Source organism: Bipolaris zeicola (genome assembly GCF_000523435.1).
Source record: "Bipolaris zeicola 26-R-13 unplaced genomic scaffold scaffold_31, whole genome shotgun sequence".
In the NCBI taxonomy this organism is placed as follows: Eukaryota; Fungi; Ascomycota; class Dothideomycetes; order Pleosporales; family Pleosporaceae; genus Bipolaris; species Bipolaris zeicola.
Genome location: NW_006912080.1, coordinates 15,778 through 42,215, shown reverse-complemented (window position 1 = coordinate 42,215; position 26,438 = coordinate 15,778). Strand labels below are relative to the sequence as shown.

The following is a 26,438-nucleotide window of genomic DNA, read 5'->3' as shown; positions in this document are numbered from 1 at the left end:
CACGGCCGATCCGCGCCAAATATCTTGCGCCAGAGGGCTGCCGTGCCAGCACACCGAGCTAGCCTTGCCAGGCACTGCTGCAGCGACTCAAGATGTTGTACGTCTACTGGAGCGGTGTAAATCATCGTTTGGCAGCTGCGACCCTTTTATGCATTACATATATGCAATGTCAAGTTGAGCAGATGAAGCATTTGCGCTGTGCACCATTGGTCTTCGATCCACCGACAATGCACCAATTACAAATTACCAACTGCGTTGAATTTTAGCGTTTCAACAATTTTACATCAGCTAATCAGGTACCGTCATAGTATGGTTACAAAGGCAACGATGCATAATAGTGTCATGCAAGATCAGGTCATGAGCAGTAGCTTCAACCATACATCTCCGCCTGGATCATGCCCGACCAATTTCATGTGCACCATCGTAAGAAAATCTTCCATACTCATGCCCTCCACTCCATGGTAGATAGTGATACTTGTTTTCAGTGTAGGATAGTAGTCCATGCTCTTCTCATCATTCAGACTTGATTGTTTTCAAAGCTAGAAGCTATTCTCAGCAATACTAGTACGGTTTGCTATGGACGTTTGATTTGATCAAAATTCGGCTGCTATCGTTCTAACTACTCATTCAACTGGGCAACCACAATGAAGCTTATATATCGTTGTCTTCTGTATCTCTTCATGCCGACCTCCATGGTGGCTTGGTCGACCAAAATTTGTGCCAAAAGTGGAGATCATGAAAATGGGCCATCGTATTACCATATTCCAGTTGCCAATATTAGACCAAATCTTTTGAACTATTTACCTGACCGTGCCTATTTCCTGCATCTGTTATGGAGCTTATCAGCACTTATAGACATATTTTCTTTTAGGCTATTAATAAGATTTCTAAAGTAAGAAACCCACACTGATTAGCACTCTAAATCTCTCAACAGGAGAAAAAAGTATTCCAAACTTTTCATGTGACAAAACAATGTATTGCAATATTCCCATAGCACACACTTATAACACTTGTCGCAGTAGGTAGTAGCAACACCAGTCAAGTGCTGAGAATCAATCCATCCTATTAGGGCAATCTTTCCTCTCAAATCAAAGAAACATTTCGGGAGACTCGCATTCATGATTTCATCCGACATTTTGCATCCATGTTGCTTGATCGTTTCTACATACTTAGATGAAGGTTTCTTTCAAAAGAGAAGCACATTCGGACGTTACCGTCATATTTTGCATGATTCTTTTGAGTTAATCGATCATAGCTATCTTTCCGCTTCAAAAAGTTTGTTGAAAAAAATGTTCATATAAGTTTTAATACGCTGGCATTCCTTACCTATAGCTTAAATTGGAGATGGATATTGCGAGGCACGACGAGGCTAAACTGAACTTACCGTGTTGCGATATGACATCTCTACGTAATTAACAGCACTTTTTTTCTCAAATACTGGAGGTTAATTAGCTACCTTTGCTATAACCAACACTATGAGCATAGAGTTCGATACAAACCCAATTCTAAGGTGTTTGGTCGCTGTGAAACGAGGAAGCAACATGCGAAGCTTAACTCGCCCAAATGCCAAGAGAGAAACTAAGAACTCAACTCTTCCTAGCTTTCTCTTTTAAATTCACTTTTCACATATGTCATCCTTGTACTTTATCCATTTGCCTAGTCATCCTTAGAACTTGCATGTCAGTATGCAACCCGTATCCCGTACTACCGCCCTAGTTTACAGCACTTATACCGCCCTCCACACTTTACCTAAGTAATGTATCCGGCCTGGTATACTCATATGTTAGGAATATCTGTCTTTAGATAGCGCCTAGCCATGTAACGAAGACCCACGACATTCGACAAGTGGTAAGCAAGGAAAAGACTAGAACGAATTCAATAACAATACTAAATCTACACAGTTTCAATGGCGCTCAACTGACTATGCAGTCGTTCAGCCTTTCCTTAGACGGGTCCTTACACCCGAGCGGTGTTTAAAGAGGCGTAGTGCTGATGTTGTATCACGTGACGTGTGACACCGCATGGCGTTGTTTCGTTTGCGTCGTCTTGGCACTTGCCTACGTACTCACTAACACACCTCTTGTTGGGAATTTTACACATAAAGATGGCTACTAATGATAGTACGCCAGTTTGTTCAGATTGGACCTACCTGCATCGGGCCTCCAACGTCCAGTGAGCAGAGCATAGGCCAGCCACTTAGACAAGCGCGCTACTAACACTAAGCAGCGTGGCGAAAGATCGAGGCTGGTTCAAGACTTAAACTCCTTTTACTTCTCAGATCAAACATTCTCTGTTCTGTTCCCCTAGATATCTGCCTATATTGGGAGTTGGCACTGTGGAGGTTCCCACCGAACGCTTAACAAATCAGTTTAGTGTATCTGACCACGGTTTTCTGCATCTGAAGAAGGTCTTGCATGTGCCTGATTCCATCTGCAACGTCATTGGAGACACACTGGACCTTGATGGTCATCGTGTACAAATTTATCCTAGCGAAGAGGCAAAGGGGACGATCAGTGACAGCGATTGCAACAACATGGCGTACTTTGAATCTAATGCGCCGTTCTACAGTGTCAAATTCAGAAACCAGCCTGGCGGTCCGAAAACTGGGTCCGAGTGTACTTCGAAAGAACGGAATGTACATGCTCAGCTGTTATTGGATGCACAGTAAAGGGCGAAAATGTTATTGGGAACCCAGCGAAGAGCAAAAATGGGCTAGACCGTCCAGGTGGGGATCATCTCGAAGACTTGCAATCAATACTAGAACGCACCACTGGCGCCAGTTCCCGGTCACAGACACCAATCCACCGTACACAGAATTCGAGAGAAGGTTCCTTGAATGTTGCTGGGACAATGAGAGCACTTTCCTTAGTAAACATGATCTCAATATCTACAATGATGAGGACTGCGAAAAGGGCAGATTGATACTGCGGGAACTCATGCGTGAAAAGGGTATTTATGGAGAAAGTGCGAACGAAGAAGGGTCCGACTACGATTATGACGAGGACGAATTTGATGACCCTGCAGAGTTCACTAGTGAGCAACTTAAATGGATCCAGACCCACTATATCAGCAATGGAGCGTTCATGTTCTCGCATGGGCTGAATCTTAATTGTTATTTTGACCACGTTGATGCAAAGGAAATTGTAAATGTATATTTAAGGAAAGAGAAGGAATCACATGTCGTAGACAGATAGATATCGGTATAGAGGCTTCCCTTAGCGAAGTATTCAAAAGAACTGGGTCGTATATCTACTAGCGCAAAGTGCCTCTTCATGAGCTTAAAGCCTCATTTATGCTCGGCCAAGTGGTGTAACCTATTCTTTAACCATTAAAATACTTTCTAGTCATCCTATCAACAATTCATACTTTGTTAATATCCTACGGTTACCGCCACAGCAATAACTTGTACAACATGCTACAATATAAACATACCACGTGTCTCTCTCCTACCAAACGCGCGATTAACCCCAAAAACAACAACAATCTATTTGACTCTAGTCTACAAACGTTCTCAACACCCCCTTCTGTGCTTAGATTCTTCCCACGCTGCTGGCAGACATTCCTAGCACCGAGAGGAAATTATTAAACGAACCTATTATGCATACCAGTCAACAGGAAACATGAACAGCATGAAAACGATCTTACAGCGAGACAGTTTACCAACTATTCAGCCCCATCTCAATTCTAGACATACAAGAGAGCGTGATAAACATGACATGTCAATGGGATCGAAATAACCGGGTAAGGGAGGGGTAAACCAATAGCCCAGTGAGGTTCAAACAGTCTGTATTCACGATAGACGAACGCAGCTATCGAGCTAATGTAGTGTTCCGTTAGGATTTGTATCTACAGTGTCCAAGTCGGATATGACGAAGATGAGTGAGAATAGGGACTAATAGGGCTCCCGGGAGAGGTGCAGACGAGGTTAGAGTCTGACCAGTAAAGGTAGGGCTGAGATACGTTGTCAGATATCGGCTCTATTTTTTTTATCGTGGGCCCAGCACAAAAAAAAGGGACGAAAAAAAGAAAATACCGGTATGTACACATGTTTTAGATGTAGTTAAGCGATGCAGGTATATTATAATAGTAAAGAGCGATTTTGCCATTGCAAAGGCATGGAGCTTGAGTGATATTTATTTCAAAAAGGGAAATGGGTCGAGTTACACTGCAGGAACCCAAGGGCAAAAAACATGAAGATACATCAACATGCCTTTTCACATTTAATAATATCTACTTCTTTTATAGCTAAACCAAACTTCGAGCATACAAATAATCTTTCGGTATCAGTGTTAGATTATCTGTTCTCTTCTTTCAAGTCTGGCGCTCGCAGTGTGTGTATGTTACTTCCAGAGTTTGTTGATTATCCACGGCTAATCCACTTGCTTGCTAATTCTTCAAGGAAAAGAAAAATACAACAAGTCAAGTCTTGGTTGGTATAGATATGCTTAAGATGTAACCCCCCCCCCCATTTCTATAAAAGAGCATAGATCTGATATAAACATAAGATGAAACGATTGATATAAAAGAGACAGGCTCCAGGATGGAATACTAGTCATGTCCTAGATGAAACAAGATCTTTTCTACATTCATCTAATATGCTCAAATTTCTACGCTGCTCTTCGTAACTTGGCCAAGGTGGCCTTGCCAGCTCTACTTTCGTTTGGTCTTCCCAACTCCTCAGAAATCCACTGGCCTACTTCTGCAAGCCTCTCAATATCCACACCAGTGTTCGCTCCCAGGCTATGAAGGCAGTGCACAAGATCTTCCGTGGCCACATTTCCAGTTGCACCAGGGCTATACGGACAGCCTCCAAGACCACCCACTGCTGCATCAAAAGTGCGAATTCCATGCTCAAGAGCTACGACCGAGTTGACTAGCGCCTGGCCGTATGTGTCATGAAAATGGAGTGCAAGATCGTTCTTGTCGATGCCAGCAGCGTTTAGTGTTTTCAGAAGCTCCATCGTCTTAGGCGCAGTACCCATGCCCGTAGTGTCTCCTACTGAAATCTCGTCGGCGCCCATCTCCAGTAGACTCACAGCCAGCTCTGCCACTTTGTGAGGATCGACATTTGGACCTTCGTATGGGCAACCGAGTGCGACCGAAATGTACGCGCGCACATTTAAGTTCATTTCCTTTGCTTTGGCCATTATTGGCTCAAAACGCTTCAGTGATTCTGCTATGGAGCAATTTGTATTCTTCTGAGAAAAAGACTCGGTCGCCGCTGTGAAAATTGAGACTTCGTGTCTAGGTTCTGATGGCGAACCTGATGCTTCAGTCTGGAAGGATGCGTTCGAAGCTGATCCATTATCCGGTCCTGGAGAAGGTGGGGGCGTTGGGTATGCATCTTGGCCAGGCTGGGACTTGGATTGCCAGGTGGAGAGGAAGTTGTCGAGTCCTTTGACGTTTGGCAGAAGCCATTGGTATGTGATTGGTCGCGGCGATGGAGGGGGACGAGAAAGGACGTGTTCAAGTATCTCTGCCGAATTGGCCATCTAGCTTCACAGTCAGCAAAGCTTGAGCAATTTTTAAGACGCTTCTTTCTCACCTGCGGCACCCATTTTGGCGCAACGAAAGAGCCGGCTTCGATGGTCGTCAACCCGGTCTTTGCCAGCCTCTCTACCAAGTCTATCTTGGTAGCCAGCGGCACTGTCTGCTTCTCATTCTGTAATCCATCGCGTGGCCCAACTTCTACGATGCGAACGTGGTCGGCGCGGCTAGAGGCGGCTGAGGCAAAGGCTCGTCGATGGCACGGATAGCGCGCAGCAAGACGCGCAGAGCGGAGGCAGAGAAATTTGGAAGACATGAGAGAAACGGCGAGGTGTCAACACTTGTATTGGGTCAGACAAAAAAAAGATGCAATGACGTGCATAGCTGTTAAACTGTTTGTGGGGTTGATGTTTGCGGGGATGCTTTCACCGAGGCGAGGTGGAGCGAGCTTGCGCATGGGCCATGTGTCACTCTCCCGAGTCCCTCTGCCCCATGCCCTCCAAAGCTTACTGGAGAAGTTGCACATGGCTACCATGGCAGAGCATCTGCGACGCCCACAGCCTACGGCCTTGCAGCGTCTGTGTGTATGCACACATGTAATGTGTCATGGATTGCCGCCGCCGAACCCACTGGCGCCATGCAGCCTGACGTGTTGACAGACTGCAGTTATAGACGATTCCGTGCACTGTGTAGTCGTATATTCTCATCCCCCTTCAACTGCGTCGTTGAGATGCATCGCAGAGGTCAAATTGCGTGTAAAGGCATAATTTGCGGAGACCGAGGCCTCCGTTTTGACCTGAACAAGTTCGCCTGATCAAACTGTCCCCACTGTCTACCGCCTGCTCACACTACACAGTCGATGGCGACATTGCAGTTTCCACAAAACACGAAGCCTTGAACGCTTTGAAGTCGAAATTACCTGTGCATGGTGGGCGGAGCTAGAGCGCTTTGAGCTAGTCGCCGAAACTACTTGCAGCGCCATCAGCCGTGTTCCAATAGTCCCTTTACGAGCCATACATATGCACCTATCTAGCGGATCTTCACGCCCAAGTACTTAAGTAGGTACATATGTAGGTATGTCAGACCCTGGCTAATAGACTGGCCCTGCTACTAGTACATGGTAGTATGTCGCTTCGACAGCTTGTCGCATGTGCTTATGTGCATTTTCGGCAGCCGAAGGCATTCAGCCCTGGGACAGGACTGCGGCTGGAGCCCATGGCCCAGTTTGCAGTGGGCCCCCCATCGATGGTGTTGTCCGCTAGCTCAGGAAGCATGTGGACAAACAGAATAGAGGAGGGCTCCTCGGAGCTTTGGCTGACTTTCTTACTGTAACCGCCGGTTGTTCAAGATCCTGCGCTTAGTACGCTGCCCGTTCCCACCAGAGGACCACCCACTATGGCCATGGGGATGCTGATCATCATGCTCAGCCTCGGCTGGTGTGTGATTGTGTAGCTGTTTGAAGGGTCTGTTGTCGGACCGGGCGTAGTGCAAACAAACCTGGCGGTGGGAAGCGAAATGTTAAGATTGTGAACGGCGCCGGGAGAATTGTTTCAGCGGAGATTAGAATTGTAAATAGGTGACCGTGACCCGCTCGGTACGAGTCTAGTGCCACAAGTTGGTACATTTTGTCTAGTCGCAGGCTACGGACGCGCTCCGACCCCCAAGCATTTTAGGTTTCAAGTTGCTGGTGGCAAGCAGTCTTTTGCAATGCGGTAGCCCGGGACTGTCGTGCCAGCGTATCTAGTCATTCCAACAGCCGGGCGTTGGAGCTGCAAGATCTAGAGTGATGGCGTGGCGTTGTAATCAATGGGCCCACTAGGAGTAGTGGACACTCGGCCGTAGGAATGTAGTTGTGTGCATGCTAAGTACATGGAGTACATGGAGTACATATGTATGTACATAATTATGTGAAGGGCGACAGGCGGGCAGGGCAGGGCAGACCAGCGCTAGGCGCGCCGTCAGAGGAGGCAGCGAGTAGACATACAGCAGATAGTGTGTAGCAGGGCAGACCCGCCCAGGTCAAGTGGGCAAACGCGGTCTGTGGCATCGTATCCCCCCATATTCTACCCCGCGTATGGAGGCCTTGGGTGGGCAGGCGCATTGACGAGGGACATTTGGCCAGGCACAGAAGGGGCGACTAGCGACGAGTGGTTTGCGAGAGGTCGCTTGGCTAGCAGGAGGGAGAGCCACCAGGTGATGGCAGTCTGGAGTTGCTTGTTACCTGAGACAAATCGTTGAGTGGTGGAGCGAGGCCAACATGCCAAAGGAGCGCATGTCGCCGATGCAAGTGGGCCTTGGCACTCACGTGCCCGGCTGCGCGACTAGCCTGAGGCAGACCATGGTAATCGGTCAAAAGACGCAATTCGCTGTCGCTGACGCTGACGAACAAGGCTGGCGAACGGCATCTGGGAACAGACGGGACGACGTTGTTTTGGCCTACTAGCCACCCCCCGCTGCTTATTAGCAGAGAGTTTCGGCACACGTGCAGCGGGCGGGATGGACGAGGGCCGGAGCCAGGGCGACGGTGTTTTGCACGGAGATGGGTGAAGGGTGGCAGGGTGAAGGATAGAGAGGGGGCAAGGGGGGGGCCAAGCACGTCGGCGCAGAGGAGAGTAAGCATGGAGCGGGGTGGCAGTGGCCGGCGATGGTGTTTTTTTTGGGGACTTGGTTGTGCCTGACGACAGCGACAAAAAAACGATGATGTTGGTGGATGCAGAGCACCAGTGGCCGTGGGGGCGGCAGGGCGGCAGGGCGGAAAGCCGATGGTCATATCGCTCTCTCATCAGGCCCGCATGGCTGTTATCATGGATGGCATCACGACCGGGGCCCACCACAGCGGTTTGTGCCAAGGCCACCGCCAACGGGCCTTGAATTGCCAGCCTGCTCTGCTTGCCTGCTTGCCTGTCGTTGCCAGCCTGACGAGCGCCAGACAGCAGGCGGACAGCAGGCGGACAAACAGCCACTTGGGCTGGCTCCATCCGCCGTTCCATGGCACCCCCCGGGCATTGCGTGCAGCGCTGCACCATGCCATGATGCACACGACCGCACGCCCGCCGTGGTCCTCGATGTCATTGCAATATCCGCGCCCGCCGTTGCACGTCTCGCTTTGGGCCCTCGCGTGCACCAGGCCTCAAATTGCACCACTCGAGCGGCACGCCAGCCCAGCAGGCGAACCAGAGGCTGTCTCGTCGTCTCGTCGTCTCGTCTCCCTCACTCGCTCGCCGCCTCGCCTACTGCCACCATCCACCCAAGTGCCTAAACAAGTAGTATGCTCGCCCAGCCGTTCACGCCCTCCCGCTTGGCGCAAGGCTTCACCGCGGGCGGCGTCTGCTCGTCCACCCGCCCTCTTCCACACGGCTTCGATGCGTCTTCGTCCACACGGCGGCACACTCGATGGCTGGCCTCGGTCGGCTCCGCGACAGCGCTTGCGCGAGGTCATTCGCCCGAGTGGCCGCGCTGGACCTGACGCTATCAGCGCGCTGGCGGTGCAGCAGCCGGCAGCACCTCCAGCCAGACCACTCAACACCTTGCCCTCACCCCCTCCCCTCCACCTCCACCATCACCCCCGTCTGCACCATGTGCCCTCTCACTGGCTGACGTGCCCTGGCTGCTCCGACCTTAGCGGCCGGTAGCAGATCGGGGGGCGCTGCCGCTCTGATTGGTGGATCCTCCGTGGCGTCCAGCCCTCTCCGTCCTGCAGCAGGCCTCTGTCGCCATCCTCCGTCAAGCTTCTGCCGGGGTGCCACCATTTTTCCACGATGTAACCCGACCTGGCTGTCCCCGTCGCTGCAATTCGCCGTCCCGGTGTGGGGTGTGGTAGGGGTTGCCACTGCCCAAAGCCTTGCGCCCGCTGCCAGAACATGCGGGCACCAGGCCTGCTCCCTGCAGGCCACATCCTTCATGCACATCGCTCTCGAGATGACCACCTCTGGTCTTAATATCCTAGCGTTCACTATGCCGCGGCATTTTGCATCCTTCTTCCCTTGGCATGCCAAAGCCCTGTCCGCTAGGGCCCTGACCTTATCAGACGGGGACCAAGCTTCCTTTACCCAGACCTGTCGAGGCCAAAATAATACTTACCCACCGTGACGCGCTTCTTCTATGCTCCATTGAGCATTACTGCACCCCTCGCTGTCTTTGTCTATTCTGTTTCCACTCCCACTATACTATACTCGCTCCACATCCTGCAGATGCAACATTGCAGAGTACCGCAATAACACCACCTCTTTTATACCTATTCCACCATGGCCCTTTCTCCCTCCACCACTACCGCTACCGCCACCACCCAGCCCGTCGAGGCAGACAAAGTCCAAGGCACCACCACCAACACTTCCACCACAACATCCACCACTGCTACCACAGTCAACAACTCCGCTGCTGCCGCCCCAAGGAAGCGAAGAAGAAGAGCTCCTGCCACTGGAGCCACCGAAGACTGCTTTGCCTGCAAGAAGCGTCAAGTCAAGTGTGATCGACGTCGTCCCTACTGTGGACAGTGTGTTGAGATTGGAAAAGAATGCTCTGGTTACCGTACCACTCTAACATGGGGCGTCGGTGTAGCTAGCCGTGGAAAGCTTCGTGGCATGACTCTGCCCGTTGCAAAGTCTCCTCCCTCCACTGCCACACAGGAACCCAAGACACAACGGATGAACTCGATTGCTTCAACTAGCACCTCATCCGTCTCCTCAAGTTCCCACCAAGATCAACATCACTTTGGCCACCGAGCTAGTATCGACTTTGGCGCCCACTCTCCGAGGAGTCCTACCAGTCCCATCTACTCGGCGCCACAGGAATACCAATACTTCAGCCCCACAAGCCCAATACCCATCCCCACCCCCTCTACACCAATGGGCTTCCCCATGCAGCAACATCGAGACCAGTTTGAGTTCCTGCACCCACAGGCTTCCAAGTTCAGGCATCACCAGCCCCATCGAGGTCCTCTCCAACGGTTACAGACCACACTGCATGTTCCTTTTGAAGACAACGGCATGTCGGCTTCATCCGCCTCCCTAGGCACCTACAGCGACAGTGACTTTCCCTCACCAAGCGAGTTCCCAAACACCCCAGTCGACGAGTACCCGTTTGCAGACCCCTCGATGCCACGCTACCCATCATACGACCACGCCCCCATGGGCTCCCTGGACAACTACTTCCTCAACGAAGCCCCTCGCTCATTCCCCACTGGGGATGACATGAGTTCCAGTGTAAGCTCGGATCAAAGTCTACAAGACTATCCCGAAGTCAGCACGGCCCAGCAAAGCATGGGCCCTATCGTCTTTCAAGATGTTTTTACCGAGGGAGAGATGAGCTCGAATTTCAATGGATTTCAGCCTGGCTTTTCCTTTCTCCCGTCGGAGGGTATGTCTTCCTATGGCTCTGGCCCCCTGTCTCAAGACGTACTGTCGCTCACCACTTCTATTCCCCAGAGTCTTACCATCGCTTCGCCTCTTTCCCCGCGGATGCTATTCCTCCTGGACTACTACGACAGATTTATATGCCCGGTGTTGGTGGCTTTTGACAGCCCACAGAACCCCTACCGGATGCACATAATACACTTGGCCATGCAGAATGAGGAGCTGCAGAATGCCATTGGCGCTTTGGCCACGAACAACATGCGCATGCGCGGGGGTATCGAGGGACGCCGCGTTAGCGTGCTCCACGACACACGACTGATACCAGATCATGCCTACTCATCAATGACGGCCAAGGAGTTGCGCGAGATGCACGGCGAAGCGACCGACGAAGAGAAGCACTACAAGGCCAACTCTATTACTCTGCTCAACAAGAAGCTGATCGACTTTGATGGATCGCAGGACGATTCTGTACTCGCCACGCTTCTTATTCTCTGCCTCTTTCATGTGTGCGACTCCGGCTTCACAAAGTTCAAGACACAGCTTGCAGGCGTGCAGAAGCTTCTGAGCTTGCGCGACCGGAGCATCCAGTCGGAGTTTGTCGGATGGATTGAGACCTTCTTCACTTGGTTCGATGTCATGACGGCAGCGGTGAACGACCGGGAGATTGAAGTCCGTGGTGACTCGCTTGACATGATGAATCTGAGCGCCAATCTGGGTGCGCTAGAACACCACTCTGGCTGCGAGGGCCGACTCTTCAAACTCATTGCTCGGCTTGGAAGGCTCAACCTTCTCAGCCAGAACCGGCCTGTACGCGACAACGACGACACGCCTACATCATCACCACGGCCTAAGAAGGTCAAGGATTTTTATTCTTTTAGTTTTGACAACATGGACGGTAATGGTTGGGGCACACCTATTAACGACCATGTCGATCCCTTCGCATCGGCTCGCGACGATCCTCGCTCTGCGTTCTGGACTGAGTGGAACGATCTGCGGATTCGACTGCAAGAGTGGGAGTTTCCGACACCTGGAGAAGTGCATTCGAATTCCTGCGATGCAACATCGTCGATGCTTGTCATGTCTCCAGAGCAAGCTGCGTTGCTCCACATTAGCGAGAGCTTCCGCTATGCAGCACTGCTCTACACTGAGCGCCTTGCGCAGCCGACGCTTCCACCATCGTCACTGAATTTCCAGAACTTGGTAGCGCAAGGGCTCTATCACATTTCGCAGATTGGCATGACGAGCTGCGTCAACAAGTTTCTCCTGTGGCCACTGTTTATCGTGGGCACAGAGTGCGTTGATCCCGAGCACCGCGCAGTTGTACGACAACGATGCGTGGAGATTCAACGTGAGAGCGGCTTCTTCAACAATCTCAGTGGGCTAGAAGTGCTAGAGCGGGTATGGCGTGAGGACGACGAGTGGTCAGATGGTGATGTCCACGTGCCAAGGCAAAACGGGCCTTTTAGCACCGTGCAGCACCCGTTCCGATGGAGGAGAGCCATGGATCGTGTGGACGGGGAGTACATTGTGATTTGATTTGGGTTGAGCTTGCTGGATACAAGCAGTACGAAGGCTACGACGAAGAAATGTGCATGAAAAACATTATGATTGGGGGGTTTGGGCATGCATGGACTGGGTGGAAAATGTAATCAGCTTTCGGCTCTGTGAGGAGTTTATTTTTTTCTCTATGTTGTGTGTAGCGATATTCCAAAGGGCGATTATTTTTGGCAGGCTAAGTTGCAAGCCTGCAGTGCATCGAGCAAAAGCTTGTAGATGCATATTCAGATACGTAGTAAACGAGTTCAACAAAATGTATTACTAGTCAGACCCCACGTTCGAGATGAAGGGTGGTTGTTGCTGGGATCGCGATTCTGGACCAGCATCGCATATGCAGTCCCCACGTCGATGCGAGGCTGTGCAAGTGATCATGGCCGACGCACCTGTAGTAGTAGTAGATGCAAACGCCCTGAGCGCAGCGGTCCCCAAGCGCAGCTACACAGGATTTGCGCAGTTGCCGGTCAGCCATGGTAGTGCATGACGACGCAGATCCGTCGTGTTGCGTGACGGGTGTGGATGTGGGTGTGTGCGGATGCTTGTGGGAGTGTGAGACTACTCTGCTAGACGGGGCGCCACATGCAACGTCCGATCTGCATCAAATACAGCCGTAGGACCGCGTGCCCTCGTCGTCGTGGATTCTTGGCTCTTTGAGATCGTCATGGACTGGGTCGGCCAGTCAGGATGTACAGAGGGTAAGCAGGCAAGCTCTAGCTGATGGCGCACATCATGTCAGCTACACTACTGCTCCTAGGCGCACCAAGGTGTTCGCGACGATCAGGGTTTACGGGGACGCATATCGGTTGTGTCCACCCCTCTTGAACTCTAACGCTGATTGCTGACAACTCGAGTTGCTTGGGCTGGCCAACCCATAGGCGAGAGGCGGGGCACGACCTCTATCCGGAGCCGCCCATGAACAGTTTCCACGGAACCCAGTCACACCCGTACGACAGGGGAGGGGACCCCCCCTCCCCCTTCCACACCCCCCAGCCCCATGTCGTGCTTCTTTGAAACTTTTTCGGTGGTTTTGTTCGGAAAATGGTAGGTTTGCCGCCTCTTCCAGCTGCCATTGCTGAGGCTGAGAATGGATGCCACATGCCCCAAGCGTACCGTACCACAAGGCTGAGAGTGAGGCTCGTACACACGTACACGCACGCACCTACACTACACAGGCTCGCGCACTCCGGCTCAGCTTGCCCGCAAAAAAGAGATCTACGGTGATCTCTGCCAGGTACCGGGCATCATCATCCACCACTACCACCACCAGTCGATGCTACCACCTGGGACGATATTATTTTCGGGCTAGGCGGGGAAGTCACCTCGGTAGCACATGCCATTACCTCATTCGCTGCGACTGTCGTTGGGTATATCAATATCGACTCGTAGCGACATATAGCCTGGACTTGATGTTTGCGGGGGTGGGAAGAGTTAGCGATGCATTGGTACTAGCACACGGCACCCTGCTTCCCCCGAAGAAGATACCAAGGGGTATGTGATTCATATCGACGGGGCAAGACACCAAAAGAGAAGCAAACATGGTGGCTTACACGCCCTCCGCGCATCTCACTGCCTCAGTGTTGGTTGCGTACCCCGCTGTTGTACATGGCCAGATTTCAGGAGAAGGGCCTCCTCTACACCATCGCATTGTTGGACTAAGTGGTCCAATCTCCGCGGTGGACGGGTTTCAGCCAACAGGAAACGTCGTTACGAGACATGTATCCAAGGCCAAGATGTTTCGCCTGGGTGTTGCACTCGGTGAAAGCGGAATTGCAGTGCCCGTAGTAGGTGGCCAATTGCATCCCAGAACGTGTGACGCGTTTGTCGGTCAAAGCGTGCCTTAAAAATAGTGCGAGTACGTAGGTACCTGGTATTTGAGGCGTGGGGGTTGGGAAAAAGCATTGAATGCCATACCGGCGAGACCGACTGGCTGGCCCAACGTGCAGCCTTGGTGGTTAGCAATGAAGATCGCAATGTTAAGGGAACGTTACATGTCTCTGGCAACCTGTTATTTGCGTATACAACAAGAGCCAGTATGAGATTAGCAATAGGGCTAGCTTGAGCGCACTTGGTTACGCCATGCGCTCAGAAGGGTTCTTGGCAACTCCGCGCCGGCCGTCAGGCCCAATTGTGCCATTGGTCTAGTGCCAAAAGGGTTCGTCCTTTGGGCCTTCAATGTCTCGCATGGCAAATCCGGGGAAGCAATCGTGTACGTAACACTGGATTTTTACCGTCATGTGGTGCTCGCTCCATAACCACCAAACAGGCCTATGGATGCGTATAGCCGCCAGAGGGTGCATGTGTGCCCATTCTGATAGTAAGTAGTACATTACCGAGTCATCACGTTGCGATCCGACGTGGGGCCACTTGCACGCCTCATGAGGCAAGATCTCGGGGCGGGCCATTGCAAGAAAAAAAAAGCCCACAAAAACAAAAAGGCCCGACGGCAGCCTTCGGCAACTACATCTTCGTCCTCGAGCGAGCCGGGCGAAGAATGCAGGCATCAAAAGAGCCATTTGCTGAATTGTCTGGCTGGCTGCAGTGACGCAATGGCCGCAGTGGCAAAGTAATATCAGATAACGTGAAGGCGCGTCGCCGGCGCATAATCATCCAGAGCCAAATTTGACATCAACGCGCCTGGTCTCTCCGCGACAACACCGACCCAAAATTGCTTCTGTCTTGGTATGCCTCCACTTTCGGCAACGCATCCGGACTCTTTGCACTCTCAGCCGGAGAAGGCAAATTCCGCAATATGAGAAAATGGGCCTATGTACTATATCAGATGCCAAATACTAGTCGTGTAAACTCGCGGCGATATTGTCCCGAGTCTAACGTTCCCCTAGTGAGTCGGCAGACAAGACACCACAAAGGGAGCATGTGAAGATGCCGTTTGCAGCTCCAATACACTCCCCCAGCCAGGGCACACGATGTCACCACAGCTCGGGATAAAACAAACATGTCTGTGCAATCGTGTCGTCATGCCAGCTGATAGATTGAGCACAGACTGCTTGGGAGATATCTTTCACTCAGAAAACGAGGACGCCAAGCACACGACTCGACCTCGTAAAGTGTATTTTTTTTTAGAATTAGTTTACTGATTGCCAATTGGTTACTCGTTTGTTGAAAGATGAGTGTATAGTAATTTCCTCTTCCTCGTTCCTCGTATACTTACTTTACTATACTGTGCAGGACAACAGCAGGCGTCCAACCTCCTCTAATCTCAAGTGCTGTCATGTGGATACCGGATCTTCTCCGTCACTGAGCCAAGATAATTCTAATGGCATCATTTTCAGCGCGCCCCGATAACAGAGCAGAAAAAAAAGACTCTAAATGGTTGAGCTATGGCCTGCCGTTTTGCAACAAGGCCGTTGAAGCTCAGACCTCTCGCGTAGATATTTGCGGTTCACTCTCCGTCATGCCCACCCTTATCAGTGGTGGTCCTTGCTCCTTACCATCCCATCTCAACTTGACCTACATACACACATATGCAGGTTCTGTAGAACAACCCGTTCACTCACCTCTCTACCTGTATGCATAAATGCGTGTGCTGTGTCCAAGAGTCGCGGTTGTTGTCAGCCAAGCTGCAAGCGCAAACGCACGTAGTAGTCTTAATGGGGCCGGCATTCCAAACAGCCATTACTCTGCGCGGCTCAAATCTCTTGGAAGTCTGCCATCCTTGGTCTGCGCTCCAACCGCCGTAGCCTTCTTTTTTTACGCCCGTAAAACCCATTGCTGTGAGATCACGCCACACCGCCTGTTGTTGTTTAGGACAGCCTTAGGTCCCCACATACATGTTGTTGCCAAAGGAAATGGTTACGGCCTCTGGGCGGGCGACCGGCGCAATAACATTCCGCCCGAACAACTAGGACGGGCCCTTGTCTCTGATCGCGGCCGCTCCAGCATAGCCCGTCAACACCTCGTCGGCCAATGCAATCCCTTTCTAGACGCGATTTTGTAACTCAAGGATAGCTTGCAACACTAGTGCACCGAATGTTCGATTCGAGAGTCCACATACATGGTACGGGCATGAAGCTCAATTCGTACAAGGCTGTGCAGATAACGTGCAGATATGTAGCCGCGGGAGGTAAACCGCTTGTGGAAAGCTACAAGTCGCTGTCTGCTCAGCTGCACACAGAGAGGCACCTGTGCCATAGACGAGGGCTAGATCCTCGTGCGCTCGATGATCGATGATCGACGAGCTTTGATATTAACTCTAGGCCACAATGTCCAAGCAGTCACCTTTTGGTGTCTCGAACGAAGCTCGGAGAAAACAATGACACGACAATCACTGACTGATCGACTGGTTTGAACGACTGACTGACACACACATGAGACCCTGCGCGAACGCTGTCAAACTTGTCAAAGGGGTTTAGGCAGGCCTTGAGACCTGCGCCCACCAGGACCAAACTTCTGGAAGTCCTTTGACTGGCGGTGATTGGCGGACGAAAAAAAATAGAATACACCGTGAGAATGCCATGACGTTTGGCTAACGGATGTACAGCAGAATACGAGCAAATCCTACCAGAAACCCCCATAGTGATACCCACAGATAAGCGTCTTGTTGCTCAAACACCATGGAATCCTTCCGCCATGTCATGTCGCCATACTCTCCATCCACCCCGTCATTCGCACTTTTTACGAAAGAAAAACTTGGTACCTGAACCCATACCCATCAAAGTAACTTTCCAGACGGTCTTGCTTTCGCACGCCACCCGCGATTATGCCTTACTCACCTTCTCTCTTTCAACCATGTCCTCCGAACACGTCCTGGGAGAAGGCCGATTACCCCCCACACACAGTAACACAGCCACTCACGACTCTACGCGCACCTACATCGGCATCATCCTACATCTGCATCAATAGCTTAATCGATAGCTCCCTTTATGCAATGTGATTGTGCCTGCTTCACCCGCTCACACCTTCTGTACTGTACTGACTTGTCTCTCTCTCTCGTATGGTACACTCGGCAGCCAGACTAATCGCGCCCCCCTCCCCCTTCACCCACACCTCGCTTTTCTGCTTCTATGTACACGCACGAATGCACGCACACATCCCGTAGCCCGTCCCTCCACCACCTCCACCTCCCCCACACACCTACACACCCCTCTCCTCCTCGCCCAAACGACTCATGTATTCACTACTGCAGCAGGTGAGAAGCCACCATCGCAAAGCCGCTTGTACGAGTGCCGCCCTGCCGTCTCCTTCCCACACCCTTCTCCCGCCTCTTCCATCCGCCATCAGAGCGTGGGGGATGCACATCCGCGATAAAGAAGAAGAAAAGGAAGGAATATGCACGGCATGCTGCGGCAAGCACCGGGTGGTGCGGCACAACAGCGGCTTGGGCATTTTTCTATGGCGGTTCTGGAATCTTATGGTGTGCGTCGGTGGCTTGAAGCCACTTGCGTTCTGTGCATCTCCGTTGGAAAGGTGAGGGGAAGTGAGATAGTAGACGAGCGGAGGTCCAACAAACAACACCACCTACCAACTACCATCATACATAAAATAAATAAAGTAAATCAAACAAACATGTACTTGAAATAGAAATAATTATGCACCTAGCTGCGAATGAAATTACCCTTTTTTTACAATGTAAAACCCCAATTCATGCACATGTTCTTGTATTCCCACCCCTCCGGTACATACCCTTACCATACAAACTTACCTTGAACAACTCACCACCACCTTGTGGGGTTCCAAGCAGCAAGGCATACACACACACACATACAACCAGCCAAGTGCCAGCAGACACCCCCTCCCCAAACCTACTCCTCTCACCTTTTCCTTTTACAAAACCCCTGCGACAGCGCACCGCCCCTGATCCAGCCCAAACGAACTCATGTTCACCAAGCGCCTTTCCACACACACACGCAAGCGAAACTTGACTGCATTGGGAAGGTGCCTAGATAGCCAGCAACACCTACCTTTTCTCTCTCTCTCTCTCTCTCCCCACGCAGGCACACGTGCGCGGAACGCATGGAAGACAAGACAAGGCAAAAAAAAAAGATAAGGCATGCGCGAGTTTAGTTGGTAAGTTTCGCTAAGAAAAAAAAACGGTAGTGGGAGAGAGGATACGGAAGGAAGGGAAAGGGGTGGTGGTGTGGAGATTGCATGAATTCAGTGTCAGGAACGGGGGAGATGAGAGGCGCACACACACACACTTGCACTCGCATTTACTCACTCACACATGACTTGAGGTACAACAAGCGGCGTTTGGGAGAGTCGTAGTGGAGGGTCAAGTGCCAAAGAGGGGTGTTGCGGGGGAAGGGGGGGGGACGGCATAACGGCCTGAAGCGGGAAGGGAAGGATTGAGCAGGGCACAACAATTGTTGTTTCGGAGGTTTTTCTCTCTCTCTCTCTCTTGTTGGACACCCACCCGCCCCAATTTGACAAAGTACCGGCCACACACACACTAACAACACTCACATGCTTTTGCTTGGTCTCATCGTTTTCGGACGAAACAAATTCTATGTACATGGTATCCCGCCTTGTTCGTCATTTTCTTTTCCAATAGTAAATAATCCATGACAAACACCGATGTCTACGCTCCCCTCACGCTCACCCTCCCAACGGAGCATGATTACCCAAAATGAGCATTCATTCTTTATTGATGATGTATTCTTCTTTGGCATTGTTTTCGGGCAGTAATACATCTATCTTCAATTTCTTAGCTTTTTACCCAAGACTACGGGCCTATCTCGTCTGCCTCCTCCTCTTTGTAGCTAATGCGAGCCGTGGCCCTGGCAGACTTGTTCCGTGTCGGCGCAGGCCGTGCGTTTCGCTTCTGCACGGCAGGAGCATCGTCCTCGTCTGTGCCTACGTCGCTAATTGGAGGTGTGCTAAGCTCGTCTTCGTCGTCCTCGTCAGACGCTGACGGTGTTGGCGCTGATTTCGGGGCCGTCTTCTTCTTGCTAGTGGTAGCCTTTGCTACACCCCGCTTAACCTTGCTCGTGGCTTTCTTGGCCGCCGTCTTCACGGGCGTCTTGATATCTTCAGGTGGAGCAATCTCACTCGTTACAGACCCCGCGTCACCTGCCGTCTTACGCTTCTTCTTCGCGGGCGTGGCCGCGCCCTCGTCCTTCTTCTTGATGATGCGTTTTGGGGGTCTGAGCCAGTCCTCCATTCCTGGAGGCCAGTACACTCGTCCCTCTGGTCCTCCCATGCCTACCTCCTCCTCTGGAACCACTGGTGGCGGCTTGTCCTCTTCCTCAGCGTCTTCAATCTTTGCATCCAAGTCGTCAAGATCGTCCGTCTTCTTCTTTCTTCCCTTTGTCGCAGCCTTCTTCGCCTTAGGTTTCCATGGTCTATTTTCATCCTGTCGTGTGTGAGGTAGGATGTCGTTGAATGTGTCAAACCCTGGAAGTTTGAAAGTCCGCATAAGCTCAAACACTGCCTGCTCCTTGTCTTTTGCCTCGATCATCAAGTCCATGGTATCTGGACAAGGAGGCAAGGTCATGACACGCGGTGAATGCTTTCTTCGTGTAGTGCGAGTGATGGCTGCAGGCGTAGGCTCCGAGTAATGCATCTTGGGTGTGATACCTTTCCTCTGCCATGTCTTGAGTATGCGCGGGTAGAGTTCCATGATATCTTTTGTGCCCTCGCGGATCTGTGTCTCATCGAAAATGATATTGTGATGATGATAGTCCAGCACAAATGGAATGTTGAGCTCTTCACATAGAGGGAGCAGCTCGTGTACCGACCAGACAACGTCGTCGTTCTCAAGCACCAGTCGATTCTTGACGCTCTGAGGAAGCCTCGCATAGTTCTCCTTGAACCTCTCAATCGCAGCCGGCTTGTCGCCATAGGCTCCTCCAAGATGCAGAATCATGACTGCATCACGGTTCTGTTGTTCGGGTAGCTTCAAGAGAGAAAGCATCTCATCGTGATACTCAAGATCCCTCATAGCATTGTCGATGACCTGCTTTCGCGGTGATCCCAGCTGAGTGAACTGTCCTGGATGTGTAGTTACTCGATGGCCCAGCTCTGCAATCACTTTGCCCACTTCTTGAAGTGTCTCAGCGGCGAATGGCTCAAGCTTGTAGCCATATTCCTCGTGACTCGCAAAGGGAAACATCTCACTGCTCAGTCGCATAAATTTGATGCCGTACTTGTCGTTCCAGCGCACCATCTTGCTCACATCTCGCGCATTGGCAAGGCCTATCTCTTCGACATATTTCATACCACGCTCGATATCTGCTGGCTGATCCTTATCAGGGCGGTTTTTGGTAGCATGCTCCGGCTGAGACGGGTCTTTTAGAGGATGACGATGTTCGATGATACTCGCAATACGACATGTCCTGGAGCTGAAGACAGGAGGATTTGAGCTTCGAAGGTATGTGTTGAGACAAGCCTGTATGGGAATCTGTTAGCTTATATTAATTAGTATCTGTAGAATACATACATAGCCTAACCGTCCTTTCCATGGAAGAGGGAGATATGAGGAGTTGACCGGTGGAGGTCTTGACAAAGCTTCTTTGAACTCTGCCTCGTCGCCCTCCTCACCCTCTGCGCCTTCAGCATCTTCAGGGTCACCAGGAACACCAGCATCGGTTGCAGGATCAACAACGCCATTGGACATCTTGACACTGGTATCTTCCTCTTCCTCCTCGACCTTGACCTTTTGCGCACCAGCATTCTTTCTCTTTTTATTCGTAGCAGAAGCTACAGGCGCGTCGCTGACAGGAGGCTTCAGAACGGAGTCTACCGGTGCGTCTTCATGTCCATCAGGAGATGCTCGTAACGCAGCTGCCCCATCAAGAATCTCGGGATTAACAGTAGGATCCGTCTTTTCAGCTTTAACGCCACGAGACGATTGGCGACGCGGTAGCTTCGATACATTTGGTGGCAAAGGCACTTCCGTCTTGCGAATTTGTGATATATCCATGGCTAACGCAGGACTGTCCACTGTAGACGGCGTACTCGCCACGGCGGACCTCTTCCTCTTAGGAGGCATAGTGGGAAAAGGAGAAGAAATTACGCTTGAAAGCTGTAGGTAGGGTGGCGCACAAAGTAATCGTGTAGTTCGGCAGGCGACACGAAGGCTGATGCTGCGAGGAAAAGAGCGTAGCATGTGCCTGGGATTGTTGGTGTACTTCCGTACTTTAAACAGCGAATGCGAAAAGGAAGGGGCTGAAACGAGCAATTTTGCTCTTTCAGCGCCATCATGGGCTAAACGCGTCGAGCTCGCCACGACGTCATCGAATTGATGTTCGCGTTATGACGATGGTTCGTCTTGCGGGATCGGCTTCGGGGCGATCGGCTGCGATTAGCGCGATCTCATCTGCATTCCATTTCCGTCACCCTTGCCCTGACTCCACAACATCGATAATCTGATCTCGATGCCGAGGACCCTTTACATGTGCGTGCACTTGTGCGTTTGTGGCCAAATTTACGTTGTGCGAAGTATTCATCAAGACTCCATTCATGCGATTTCGTATACCATACATGATTCCTAAACACCACACATTCCAGTTTCGTAAAATAGATCCAACAACCAAAAAAACCGACTAAATGCTGATGAAAAAGCTTTTCTCGCCCTCCTTAGGCTCCACCCACGCGCGCTTCAAAATGGGATCGGCACAGCTGATCCTAATGCGCTCAGGCGTAGCAGGAGAAGTGAGGTGTAGAACAGAAGTCTCGCCAAACTCTGCGCGAGCAGACCGGAGAGCATCGCGAATTGCAAAGAAGACACAGCTGCCCATGAAGAGTGGTGGTTCACCTGTAGTTTATTGTAGTTAGCAATCCCGTTTCTGAGGAAGCATGACTCATGGAAGAAAGAAAAGAGAACTTACCAACACCCCTACTCCTCTGGATGGTCCGGAGATTCTCCCAGTTCACATCCTTGAGCAAACTGACATTGAACTCCTGCGGAATGTCTCTGAACCCGGGGATCTTGTAGTTACCCGGTCCCTTTGTTGCAATATTGCCTGTTCCCCTCAACCACAATGACTCCTCCGTCGTAAACAACCCTTGACCCTGTACGAAAGCACCTTCAATTTGACCATAGTCAATAGCTGGGTTAATGGAGCGGCCGACATCCATCTTGATATCCGCGCGGCGGCACGTCCAGTCACCGGTCAATGTATCGATTTCGACTTCGGCAGCAGCAACACCCTGGGTAAAGTAGAAGAACATTTGTCCCTTGTTCTCGCCCCAGACGTAGCCAATGTCTGGTGTCTTGTAGAAGCCTTGAGCAGAGAGATTTACACGGTCGAAATACGCGGCGTGAGCGAGCTCCTTCATGGTCGCCTTGGGTCCTAGCTTTTCCTTGAATGGGGCCAGGCGCTCATTCAGCTGTACACACGCATTGTGGATGGCATAACCGTTCAAATCAGAGGATGCTGACGCTGCTGTAGACGAAGTGTTCGCAACAGTATTTGTGGCAGTCTCGCTGATAAACACATCTTCGAGTGGTACGCCGAGCGTCTGAGCAGCAATTTGTACCATCTTGGTGTGCAGTCCCTGTCCCATCTCCGTACCACCATGCGCAACAAGGACACTTCCGTCGTGGTAGATATGTACAAGTGCACCGGCTTGGTTCAGGAAAAGGGCAGTGAATGATATACCAAACTTGGTCGGAACAATCGCAAGACCGCGCTTATTCCACTTGTGCGTCTTGTTCCACTCTTCGATTTCTTGACGGCGCTGTGCGTAAAGGGATTCTTCCTGCACTTGCTTGTACATCAGCGGCACATACCAATCTTTGATCTCCTGGTTGAAGTGTGTGACCATGTTCGTTTCGGGTGAGTACATGTTGATCTCTCTTAGTCGCTCGACTGGAATCTTGAGATGGTCGGCAATCTCTTCCATGTATGTCTCAGCAATGAACATGCCCTGCGGACCACCGAAGCCACGGAACGCTGTGTTAGAGACGGTGTTCGTCTTTGCGACACGGCCGCGAACGTGAATATTCGGTATCGAGTAGACACCATCGATGTGGGAAAGTGAGCGCTCAACAACTGCGCCAGAGAGATCTTGACTCCAACCGCCGTTGCAAATGACATCTGCATCCAAGGCTTGAATCTTACCGTCCTTGTTGACACCAACTTTCCACCGACCCAGGAAGGGATGGCGTTGTCCAGATGTCGCAATGTCCTCATCTCGATTAAGCATGCATCGTACAGGCTTGCGGACCTTGTTTGCTGCACAAGCTACAATACCAGCGAGCTGAATTGAGCGCGTCTCCTTGCCACCAAAACCACCACCCATGCGCTTGACACGAGTGACAATCTTGTTCGCAGCAACACCAACCACTTTGGACACGTAGGCTTGAGTCTCAGCAGGGTTTTGTGTACTGCTGAAGATTTCCATTTCGCCATCCTCAGGCTTTGGAACAGCCAGACACGCCTGAGTTTCGAGATAAAAGTGCTCTTGACCACCCATACGCGCGACGCCAGTGAAGACATGATCGGCCTCAGCAAACGCCTTCTCGGTATTACCCTTCTTGATGTGACGGAAGTGATTGAAGAAACTTTCCTGTTCAACGGCTTCCTCGATCGTGAAAATAGCTGGGAGTTCCTCGTACTCAATCTTCACTGCTCGTGCTGCTTGCTCTGCGTGCTTAGCTGTGTCGGCAACGATCATACCAATGGGCTGGCCTGCAGTGAAGACTTCATCGATCGCGAAGAATGTCTCGTCACAAGCTGGTGCTCCCCACCAATTGGCTTCAGGCGAAGCTAGGTCTCTGTGATCGACGTACGCGGCAACACCTGGCAATTCCAGTGCAGCATCCGCATCTACCGACAGCAGCTTCGCATGTGCTTTGGTCGAGAGCACCAGGCATCCGTAGAGCTCGTTCCGTTGCAGAGGTATATCGTCTGTGTACTGTGCTTCACCTGTGCACTGCTTCATCGCAGCAACATGGTTCTTCGACTGACCAACCTCATTCTGAATGTACGCCTCCGCAGCCTTTTCATCCCTCTTCCCCTTGCTGATATCTCTTTCAATCTCTCCAATGGCCTGAGTGTCAATAGTGACTTCCTCAGCGTGCAGCTCAGCCAGTACCTCGTGATAGAACTTGTAGAAGAAACTGAGAGCCAAAGACTTCCTGTATGTCGCCATACCACCTGGCACACCAAATCGCAGGTCAAAATCCTGCTCAAGCTGATCCATAACCCCTTCCAAAGTCTTGAGCTCTGTGAATTTCTTGCCCTGAAGGAATTCCATTGCCTTTCGGGCATGTGTTGTCGTCGGTGCCATGCCGCCGTATACGAGATCCACGCTCTCAACCGTATGTTGTTCGTCCAAGGAGATCCTCAATGCCGCATTCACAATCGCAATATCGTCGTCTTTTCTCTTTGCCTGCTTATACGCGCGGATGTACTCGCCCTTCTCCTTTGCAATCGGAATCTTCAAGCCCGCAATAACCGCATCCGGCGGTAGGGCGGTTTGCCTGTAGCCCTTGAAGAAAGTCGACATGGGAATTTCCTTGATTTCTTTGAGGCTCCTAGCAACAAGCGTAGCATTTGTAGCAACAAACACTGGGTTAAGATCCGAGATGGGACTCGCTGTGGCCAAATTTCCCGCTGGCGTACCCACGTTCCTGATTTGCCTTCCAGCAAAATACCGGATCTGCTTCAGGATGGTTGCAAAAGGCTGGCCCCGGGCTGGCCCATAGTGTTCAAGAGCTTCTTTGCAAATCTCTTCAAGATCCGTTAGGACAACGTTTCCGCCAATCTCGATGTGGTCGTTATTCAACTTGAACTGGCGCAGCTCTGGAATATCGCCGACAAATACCGACGCATTGTAGTTCATGCCCTTGAACTTGATTTCAATCTGCGTCTCTGTCGAACCACCAATGAGCTTTGCTGACGGATAGGCGTCTTTGATTTCCAGGAGTTGCTGTAGGGTCGTTGGCCGGTACCACCTCTTCTTCTTGTTTCCGAATGCAAGCGGCTTAAACTCGTGTTTCCATAATTGCGGGGGAAAGATCAACTCTGTGTCAGGCTTATACTCGATGAATCCAGGTGGTGTGAACCTTTTGATCGGCTGCTCTTCTCCATCTGCTCCATTTTTCTGAGAGCAACCTCCACCACCTCCTCCATTCTTCTCCATACAGCATCCACCGCCACCATTCGCTTTTGCCTTGCTACATCCAGACTGTACACTGAAGCTTTGTGCTGCGTCCAATATCGGTCGGTATCCGGTACATCTGCAAAGGTTGCCATCGAAAGCCTCCTCCACCTCGAGCTCAGTGGGTTCAACATTGTTACGAAGCAGAGCATACAGGGACATGACAATACCCGGTGTGCAGAAACCACACTGGCTGCCATTGCCCTTTGCTATCCGTTCCTGCGCTGGATGCGGTCGCTTTACATTTCCAATTCCTTCGACAGTTATTACGTGTTTGCCGTCTACGCTGACGAGGGGTGCAAGGCATGCGTTTACGGAGGCGTGATATATCTTCTTCGTGGTCGGGTTAAGCTGTGACACAACCTAGCAAACTGTCAGCTCTCTTGGTTGCTGCTAGCACTAACTTCTCAAAATCTTGAAAGATCTCTAGAGTAGGCTCTGTCCCCTCTCTTAAGACCAACAAAACATACCACTGTACATGCACCACACCCACCCTCTGCGCATCCCAATTTGGTCCCCGTCAACCCAATCCCCCTCAGATACTCCAACAGCGTGACTTCGGGGTCCGCACTGTCCAGTACGACTTTTGTTCCATTCAGGTAGAATCGAAGCGTATCATCATAGTCCGCGGTAACCTCGTTAAGCGACTTCGTCGCTTCGTTCGACACTGCAGGCTGTGGTGTAACGATTCCCGGTGCCATGGTTGCCACGCTGCACTGATGTGGCAAAGGAAGAGGGGAAGAGGGGAAGAAGAAGCGTCAAAGCGCAAGGGTAAACGGAGTAAGAGATGGGGAAAAAAAGAAAAGAAAAAATAAGAAGAATGGAGCAAGTAAACGCAAGCGTATCACAAGATCAATCGCAGGCTGGCCCAGCTAGTTACAGAAATGCCTAGAGTCTCTGTCCTGACGATGTGGGGAACGAGCGGAGAGCAAGTTGGACAATATAGTCCTGCAAGAAACAGTTACCTCGGCGGGCTATATC

General features: G+C 51.2%; 7 protein-coding genes across 7 annotated transcripts; 3 read left to right on the top strand and 4 right to left on the bottom strand.

The window, feature by feature from the left end:
* Positions 1–2,104: 2,104 nt before the first annotated feature.
* Positions 2,105–3,194, top strand: COCCADRAFT_24187 (uncharacterized protein; the record flags this gene model as incomplete). The annotated part of the gene is made up of 3 exons (XM_007711573.1): positions 2,105–2,172; positions 2,308–2,635; positions 2,781–3,194. 3 exons carry the CDS (start codon positions 2,105–2,107, stop codon positions 3,192–3,194), a joined length of 810 nt encoding a protein of 269 aa, XP_007709763.1.
* A 1,413-nt stretch (positions 3,195–4,607) lies between these two features.
* Positions 4,608–5,803, bottom strand: COCCADRAFT_24186 (uncharacterized protein; the record flags this gene model as incomplete). The annotated part of the gene is made up of 2 exons (XM_007711572.1): positions 4,608–5,492; positions 5,546–5,803. 2 exons carry the CDS (start codon positions 5,801–5,803, stop codon positions 4,608–4,610), a joined length of 1,143 nt encoding a protein of 380 aa, XP_007709762.1.
* A 2,476-nt stretch (positions 5,804–8,279) lies between these two features.
* On the top strand, positions 8,280–9,119 carry COCCADRAFT_24185 (uncharacterized protein; the record flags this gene model as incomplete). The annotated part of the gene is made up of 1 exon (XM_007711571.1): positions 8,280–9,119. One exon carries the CDS (start codon positions 8,280–8,282, stop codon positions 9,117–9,119), a length of 840 nt encoding a protein of 279 aa, XP_007709761.1.
* A 612-nt stretch (positions 9,120–9,731) lies between these two features.
* Positions 9,732–12,374, top strand: COCCADRAFT_89591 (uncharacterized protein; the record flags this gene model as incomplete). The annotated part of the gene is made up of 1 exon (XM_007711597.1): positions 9,732–12,374. One exon carries the CDS (start codon positions 9,732–9,734, stop codon positions 12,372–12,374), a length of 2,643 nt encoding a protein of 880 aa, XP_007709787.1.
* A 5,799-nt stretch (positions 12,375–18,173) lies between these two features.
* COCCADRAFT_89536 (uncharacterized protein) lies at positions 18,174–18,401 on the bottom strand (the record flags this gene model as incomplete). The annotated part of the gene is made up of 1 exon (XM_007711596.1): positions 18,174–18,401. One exon carries the CDS (start codon positions 18,399–18,401, stop codon positions 18,174–18,176), a length of 228 nt encoding a protein of 75 aa, XP_007709786.1.
* A 670-nt stretch (positions 18,402–19,071) lies between these two features.
* On the bottom strand, positions 19,072–21,339 carry COCCADRAFT_2913 (uncharacterized protein; the record flags this gene model as incomplete). Its single annotated transcript, XM_007711557.1, has 2 exons — positions 19,072–20,736; positions 20,788–21,339. 2 exons carry the CDS (start codon positions 21,337–21,339, stop codon positions 19,072–19,074), a joined length of 2,217 nt encoding a protein of 738 aa, XP_007709747.1.
* Positions 21,340–21,892: 553 nt separating this feature from the next.
* On the bottom strand, positions 21,893–26,158 carry COCCADRAFT_89627 (uncharacterized protein; the record flags this gene model as incomplete). Its single annotated transcript, XM_007711595.1, has 3 exons — positions 21,893–22,104; positions 22,178–25,820; positions 25,928–26,158. 3 exons carry the CDS (start codon positions 26,156–26,158, stop codon positions 21,893–21,895), a joined length of 4,086 nt encoding a protein of 1,361 aa, XP_007709785.1.
* Positions 26,159–26,438: the final 280 nt, after the last annotated feature.